General features: G+C 42.6%; 1 protein-coding gene across 1 annotated transcript; it reads right to left on the bottom strand.

Moving 5' to 3' along the window:
- Positions 1–3,870: 3,870 nt before the first annotated feature.
- Positions 3,871–5,238, bottom strand: LOC138872565 (uncharacterized). The gene is made up of 4 exons (XM_070150813.1): positions 5,038–5,238; positions 4,711–4,784; positions 4,195–4,660; positions 3,871–4,041 (listed from the first exon to the last, which is right to left on the bottom strand). The coding sequence occupies exons 1-4, from the start codon at positions 5,236–5,238 to the stop codon at positions 3,871–3,873; spliced, it is 912 nt and encodes a 303-aa protein (XP_070006914.1).
- Between the last annotated feature and the right edge of the window lie 3,449 nt (positions 5,239–8,687).

The raw sequence follows: 8,687 nt of genomic DNA, 5'->3' as shown, positions 1-8,687 counted from the left end.
GGTAGACGACGGAAGCAGCGCGTGTATTATCCATCCTTAAGTGCTCGTACAAATGCGACTCAAGGGCATGATAGTACCCGTTGCATAACAATAATGGGTTTTAACAATGCAGTCATACGAACCTCAGGAGAAATAACGTTGCCCGTCCTGGCCGGAGGCATCACCCTAGAAACAACATTCCATGTCATGAACCAGGACACAGCTTACAACGCAATCATAGGACGACTGTGGATACACGTCATGAGGGCTATCACGTCCAGTCTATACCAAGTAATCAAATTCCCTACCCCATGGGGAATATTCAACGAACAACGCATAACCTAAGAATGTTACCGCATCGCCCAAGATTGCTCATTCACTCAACAGCTAAAAGGAACAAGCTTAGAAGCATAGCAATTATCAAAGTCGGGGTCCAAACTAGACGACCACAAAGATGTTATTAAAGACCCCGACATCGTTGAGGCTGCGGGATCGACAGTAGAAGATCTTGATCCCGTCCAATTGGATATCAACGACAGCAAAAAAAAGGCCTATATAGGCCATAAGCTCTCCGAGCCAGGTAAATTTAATGAATTTTTAACCAATAATGTCGATATGTTTGCTTTGTCCCATGCAGATATGCCAGGAATTACGAAAGACGTCGCCACACACAGATTAAACGTCGATCCATTCTATCCTCTAGCATGCCAAGAAAGAAGAAAAATTCAACGCAGCAATTAACGAGGCCGTCAACGAGGAAGTGGACAAACTACTTGCTAACGGATCCATCCGTGAATCAAAATATCCTCAATGGGTCGCCAATGTAGTCATGGTCAAAAAGAAAAACGGGAAATGGCGGATATGCGTGGATTTCTTAGACCTAAACAAGGCCTGCCCGAAAGACTCTTTTCCTCTGCCTCATATCGATCAGCTCATTGACGCAACGACAGGGCACATGTTGTTGAGTTTCTTGGACGCCTACTCAGGCTACAACTAAATCCTTATGGAGGAAGAGGACCAGGAGAAGACTACTTTCATCACCCACCAAGGAATGTAAGATTACCGAGTCATGCCATTTGACTTAAAGAACGCAGGGGCGACTTATCAAAGATTGGTAACCAAAATGTTCAAGGACCAGCCCGACAAAACTAAGGAAGTTTATATAGATGACATGTTGGTTAAATCGAAAAGGAAGGAAGATCACATCGACCATCTGAAAGAAGCCTTCAAAATACTAAGGCAGTATAGTATGAAATTGAACCCCGAAAAATGTGCCTTCAGCGTAACCTCAGGCAAATTCCTCTGGTTATTGGTGTCACAAAGAGGCATCGAGGTCAACTTCGACCAAATCAAAGCCATCGAGGGAATATCTGAGGTGTTAACCATGAAGAAATAGGTGCAAAAATTGACGGGCCGCATAGCTGCCCTATCGAGGTTCATCTCACGATCTTTCGACAGATGTCACAAGTTCTTTAGCATGCTTAAAAAGGACAACGGGCTTCAATGGAATGAAGAATGCATCAAATCCTTAAGAGAACTAAAGGCATATTTGTCATCTCCCCCGCTACTCGCCAAGGCAGAACCCGGTGAAAGCCTCTTTATATATTTGGCCGTGTTAGAGGTCGCAGTAAGCGCAATGTTGGTCCGCGAATATAAAGGTATGCAATATCCAATCTATTATATTAGCAAAACTCTTGTCGACGCCGAAATGAGGTACCCCTACCTCGAAAAATTGGCCTTGGCATTAGTTATATCTTCACGGAAGCTCAGGCCATATTTTCAATGCCACCCCATATCGGTGGTAACGACCTTTCCCCTACGAGGTATCTTGCATAAAACCCGAGCTATCAGGGAGATTGGCCAAATGAGAGCTGAGAAAACATGATATAACATATCAGCCGCGAACAACAATAAAATCATAAGTACTCGCCGACTTCGTCGCCAATTTCAGTGCCAAAATAATGACTGAGGTTGAACAAGAAACTTCTCGAACCTCACTCAGTCTACCTGACCTATGGGTCCTGTACACTGACGGCGCATCCAATACGTCAGGATCTGGACTGGGACTCGTACTCGAGGTCCTAACGGGCAAAGTCATTCGCCAGTCCATATGGCATCCCGATATGACTAACAATGAGGCCGAGTATGAGGCCGCAATTGCAGGATTAAAGTTGGCTCTCAAATACGGAGCACAATGGGTCGTCCTTAGATGCGACTTACAACTCGTCGTCAACCAAGTCACAAGGACTTTCCAAATCAAAGAGCAGAGGCTACAAAGGTACCAAGCAGAAATTCATAAATTGCTACTAGAATTCGATAAATGTTGACTCGACCAGATACCTCGAGCACAAAACATCGAAACAGACATCCTCGCCAAGTTAGTAGCGGCCACCAAGAACATCATAAAGGAAAATGTGGCCACCCTCATGCATTCATTGATAGACCAACTTGAGGTACACACTGTAAATTTGACTTGGGACTGGCACAACCGTATTATAACATATTTGCAGGAAGGAATACTCCCAGTAGACAAAAAAGAAGCCAAAAAGCTTCGAATGCAGATGGCTAGGTATAGCCTCATAAGTCACGAGTTATACAAAAGAACGTTTGGAGGCCTCTTAGCAAAATGCCTTGGGCCGAATCAAATAATGCGCGTAGTCAAGGAAGTACATGACGACCACTATAGACCGACAATTGGGCCCTCGTCAGATGCCTCATTTGAGCAGGATATTATTGTCCCACAATGAAGAAGAAAGCTGCCGATTATGTCAAGAAAACAATATTAAATATCTTGAAGAAAAAGCTCGAGGATGCCAAAGGACTATGGTCGGAATTGCTTCCAGAGGTACTATGGGCCTACCACACCACGCCAAAAACAAGTACAGACGAAGCGCCATATTCACTAGTCTATGGGATTGACGCCATGATACCAGTCGAGGTCGAGGAAAGTAGCCTGAGATGCTCCAATGAAAGAGGAAAAAATAATAACGAGAACAGAAAATAAGACATCGATGAGACTATGATATCAATGCCAAAATACGACCACTCAAATTCAGAGACTATGATATCAAGGCCAAAACACAAACGAGCAAAGCTTCGAGAGAAGGCAAACTAGAAATCAATTGGGACGGGCCATACAAAATCACGGCAGCAGCAAAAAAGGGATCATTCCAACTAGAAACAATGGATGGAAAACTACTACAAAACAATTGGAACGTCGCCCACCTCAAATACTTCAACTTCTGAAAACGGACGCCCCCTAAGTCGAACTCTTTTTCCCTCACCCGGGGTTTTTCCCAATTGGGTTTTCTCGGAGAGGTTTTTACAAGGCGACGAAGGGGACATTTCGAAGTTCAAAGTATGATTTATTGCCCCGCTTGCCGTCTTCTTCTCCAGGCCGAACGATGTGTATGGAACAAACAGAAACATGTAATACTCTCCAATGAATGAAATAAAGCAACATCTTTGCACATCTCCACCAAAGTCGTTCTATTCGATCTTGCTCGAATTACCTTACATTCGACTCGCTCAAATTACTTTACATTTGGCCTCGCTCGAATTATTTTACATTCGGCCTCGCTCGAATTATTTTACATTTGGCCTCGCTCGAATTACTTTACATTCGGCATCGCTCGAATTACTTTACATTCGACATCGCTCGAATTACTTTACGATCTATGATCAACTAAGCCAAAACACTACACGCAAGCGACCGGAAAAGTCAGGGACTTCACTGCATAGCAAACAAAAAGATAACGGAAATCAAGAAACATGTAGCAAAAATGGGGGGGCTTTTACATTACAGCTATCAAGTTACAATACTTTTTACAAAGGGCCCAAAGACGCCCTCACAAAAATAACAAAACAGAACAAAAACTAAGCATGACTGCTTTATGTCGCGCCATCCCCATCGGCATACTCGTCATCATACCAAGAATCGGAGGCAAGCCTATCCGCATCATCGTCAATGTCGTCCCCACCAGGCATATCGGGGGCATAACCGTAAGCTTCACGGGCCGCACATGCCTTAACACGAACGCCCTTAAGTTCCGCTTTGAAAATCTTCCCGTCAGTTTTCAAAGACTTATATATGTCAAGCTGAGCCTCAGCGTGAACCCACACCTCATACAACTCCCGCGGTACGTCGAGAACGGCAGTGTGAGACGTGGATAGTTGTGATTGCCGTCACATCTCCTCAGCTTTCAAGGTAACGACCTGCTTGTTCAATTTGGATAACTTTGCCTCCAAATTCTGGATCCGTTCCTCTAACCTTGCCACCACAAGCGTCGATGTCTCTGCCTCATTCTCCCACTCGGACCTACAAACACAGAGAGCGTCCTCTAGGTTCGTTGTTTCAGCCATAATGGCCACTCTGTGTTTCTCGGTACGAGCCAACTCTTCGACCTTGGTGCTCAACTCGTCTCGCAGATCAACAACATTCGCCTCCCTCTGCCCAAGTTCGACAGTCAAAAATGCCACCCGCGCCTGAAGATCGGCATTCTTAGCCATCACCCATTTACTCACCTCTAGCTCGTCATCTTTGGCCTTTAGAGCTGCCTCGAGCTCACTGCATCGGCTGATGGTTCTCACTATCTCCTCATCCCTCTCCTTTAACTCTTCATCTTTCTTTGCCAACTCCTCATCTTTTTGTTTGAGCCCATCATGAAACAACTGAAACTCGCTATAAAAACATCGACCAACGTTCGATTCTTAGTACGGTATTCCTTGTACTTGGAAGTCAGCTTTTTAAAGAGGGTCATCATTCGCTCTTCCCTCCGTTCACGCTCAATCCCCATGATGAGAGTCTGACATGCAAAAGAAAAGAGTTAGTATGAGCAGATTACACGTATGAAGCAAATCCTAACAATAAAAGGCACTTACTCGGAGGTCCATGCTAGATATACTTAGCGATAACTCAGTATCGCTCATCGCCTGCAGCGCCGTGTTCTCAGAAGTTGCACACAAGGGGGTAAAGGATGGCACCACCTATTCTGAGTTAGCCAAAAGGTCATAACCCACAGGGATGATTACGTGCCGGTTGGGACCCTCTGTTCTTACCTCCACGCGAGTGTTTCTCTCCAAGAAGGCCCGTATTTCTTCAGGGTCGATGTCCGAACCAGAACCATCATCCCCTACAGGTATGATTCCATCTCCCTCGGTCGCCGATGACACATCACCTTCTGTAGTCCTTACAAGCTCCCCGCCTGCATGTACCTTCTCGGCTCTAGAAGATCTTCTCTCCATGACGACATCTGCCATAACAACGGCACCTACGTCTGGTGCAAGTGCAGGCACCGCTTCCGGAGCAATGAGTTCCTCCAATTCAATACCAGTGACAACAACCTTCCCAAGCTCCACCTTTCACCTTTTTCTCGATAGCAACTCCTCTCCATTTTAGATGACTCGTCTACAAGATGATAGACAGGCCAAGAAGAGATCTCATCTCGCGTAACAGTCTAAGTGGTGGAATCCCTCATCGACGGAGTTTGAGTACGACCTCCATGAATGGATTCGGCCAAAGCAAACTGCATCTCAGCCGATGCGATAACTTGGCGAAACGCTGGCACTAGAGCCTTCTTCTTAGAAATTTCGCCGACCTAGCACAAAAGAGGTCGCATCAACAAGCAATAGTAAACAATAGAAAGTTGAAGCAAAAACACTTACCAGATGGAACCTTAGGTCCAAAAGGCTTGTGAAAACCAACCAACCACAAACCCCTACCACACGAGGCAACACGCGAGCCACCCAATCTTCAATGTCGAAGACATGAGAGGGTGCACGCCTTTCAGCTGAAAATTAAACTACGAGTGAGCTAAAAATGAAAGGGCGGTAGAAGACAATAAGATCATGATAGAGACACTTACGATTATGATTCCACTGATCAGGAAACCCAGTCGGGTCCACCACCAAGTGCTCGGTCTTGATAAAGAAATATTTGTGCTAAAACTTCCAATTCATTCTATCATCCATTTCAACTACCAACCCTCTGGTCCCACGATGTCGTAGATGTATCATGGTACCTCTATAGAAACTTGGTGAGAATAAGTGCAGCAAATGACAAATATTAACCTCACAACCAGCCAACTCTGCGTACTTCGTTAGTATCAAGAAAGTTTTATACAAGTAAGGAGAGAGTTGTGCCGGGCAGACATTGTAAAATCGGCAAAACTCATCCGCTAAAGGAAGAAGAGGAAGAGTATAACCACTAAAGAATGAGTAGACATAGAAGGCGCAATACCCGGGTCGATGGACCACTACGATGTCGCCACTGACCGGGATTATCTCGACGTACGGAGGAATGCGATACCTGGACCAAAGGTTGGCTATATGAGACGTTCCAGTCTTCGAGAGCACATGAACGGTAGCAGGAGCAAGCTCCTTTGAAAAGTCATTTCTAGACAAAGGATTTTTAGGAACTACCTCCTCCATGGTAGGGAAGTTGTCACCCTTTTCAGCCACGAATTCCTCACCATCGGGAGGAGGGGCCACCGATAACGGAGTGTCATCAAAAATATCATCATGAATGTGAGAGGATTGTGATATATTTTGACAGTAAAACGTACTCTACCAAACCCAAACAAGAAGGTAATGGTTAGGTAAGAAGGAGGACAATGGAATCGGAGAAGTAGAATTTCAGTTCAGAGATTGGGGAAGAAGATCGAAGAAAATCAGCGCTCATACAAAGTAGAGAATGGTGGAAACTTCTGAAAAATTAAGCCTCCATCTATTTATAGAGCTGGCTGGCACCAAAATCGAAACGACAGAAGTACAGGAGCTGCCTCGGAAAGACGCATAATGATGATGCGCGTGGTTGTGATGTCACCCTATGCCGGTCACACCAATCGCAGCCTTGCTGGTCATGCCTCCTCTCCTTGACCCCGGTTTCTTCGACCTAATCTATGCGACCAAATTTCTCCTAAACTAACGATGAACAAGTCCGCTTCTCAAGGGCGTGCAAAATCACAACCTCAACAAGCGGAGGGACTAACTGTATTGGTCAAAATTTGACAACTCGGTAACTGCAGATAAGTCATGCCGCGGACGGGGTCGATCACGACATTATAACGAAGGGGTTACCCTCGTAAGGATCATTGTCGAGAACGCATAACTGAAGTTGCAATTGTAACGATATGACTGGCTTAGAAAAGGACACCAGGAATATTCCCTTGGATATTTCTTATATTGTACTTTTAGGGTTTCTTGGGAAGATCCCTTATAAATAGTAAGAGATAGAGAACAAAAAGGATCTTGGTTTTTTTTATAAGAGCACATTGTAAAGGTTGACAAAAGAGACTATACAAAAGTTATCTTGTTCACTGATTACATTATTCAAGCACACGTTGTTCGATCTTTGTTCACTAGATCCAAAGATTCCATATCCATTTTCATTTCTCACCTTTCCACGTCGCTGATAGAAGAAAGGAACATCTCAATCATACAATAATTTGGTGGTAGATCCTTTCTTATTACACTTACTGCCATTATTTACATTTATTACATGTTCACGTTATCATATTCATGGCTAATCATTGAATATTGAAACCATTATTTAATTCTCTTGAACATTGTTCATCTCGCGAATATCTTGTTATATTCGGTCTAGAATTTATTAAGTTCAACTAAGATTCTCTCTTTAATTCATCATTAACTGGTTTAACTAAAAGGTTTAACATTTTTTTGGTCAAACAAGTGTAAAAATATTTACTTTATAAATCTAGCATTATTATAAATGTTTTTTTTGTTTATTTATTAATATATGCATGTGGGTGGAACTAGTGGAGTTTGTGTGAAGGATAGGGAAGAGAACCGGGTTAATGGCAATGTATGCTAAAGTAGTATCGGAAGTGACATAAGCAAGTTTGGAGTGCCATATTAGTATACCAGTAATATATATATATATATATATATATATATATATATATATATATATATATATATATATACCTTCTCTATATCTGTATACATTATGCAATTCCAAAGGTCTACATTAACACTTTGTCCATTAATTATTGACTCTTGCCAAATTTCATTTATGTAACATCACAAATCTTAAGAATCACCAACTATGTTGTAGAACCTTGCAGCGAGATATACTACTTTCCTTTTTCCTTTTTTCCCGCCTTTGATAGATAAAAATATTGAATCTCCGTAGTTGAAACTTAAGAAGCCGTTTGGTAGAGTGCATTAGAGAAAATAATGCATGCATTAACTTTGTGTATTAGTAAAATCTTATTTGATACATTTTTTTAACTTATGTATAACTAATACAAGTATTAGTTACACATCATATTATCCTATGTATAGCTAATGCATAGCAAACCATGGTATTAGCAATACCAAGGTTATTAATGCGTGCATTAGCATGGTTAAAGGCCAAATTATCCTTAAAGTCCTTTAAAGCTAAAGAATATGAAGGACATTTTGTAAACAAATAATTTCCTAAAAAATATGCAATGGATTTTAATTTTTAATACACCACACCAAATAATGGATAAGAAATAGCCTCTGTATAGCTAATGCTTGCATTACTAACTCATGCATTACTAATCCCTGCACTTAAGGTAAGTTCTACAAGATTGTAGTTAGACCGACTATGTTGTATGGAGTAGAGTGTTGGCCGGTCAAGAGCTCTCATACCCAGAAGCTAAAAGTAACTGAGATGAGGATGTTAAGGTGGATGTGTGGGCATATATCTGGTTAGATAAGAT

The sequence above is a fragment of the Nicotiana sylvestris genome, chromosome 1 (assembly GCF_000393655.2).
Source record: "Nicotiana sylvestris chromosome 1, ASM39365v2, whole genome shotgun sequence".
Classification (NCBI taxonomy): Eukaryota; Viridiplantae; Streptophyta; class Magnoliopsida; order Solanales; family Solanaceae; genus Nicotiana; species Nicotiana sylvestris.
This window is presented reverse-complemented; position numbering and strand designations above follow the sequence as displayed.

Coding starts and splice junctions, on each gene's coding strand:
- LOC138872565 (XM_070150813.1), bottom strand. CDS start 5,238: ATGGCAGATGTCGTCATGGAGAGAAGATCTTCTAGAGCCGAGAAGGTA. Junction 4,661..4,710: donor TTTAAAAAGCTGACTTCCAA/GTACAAGGAATA, acceptor ATGTTTTTATAG/CGAGTTTCAGTTGTTTCATG. Junction 4,042..4,194: donor TATCCAAATTGAACAAGCAG/GTCGTTACCTTG, acceptor ACTGACGGGAAG/ATTTTCAAAGCGGAACTTAA.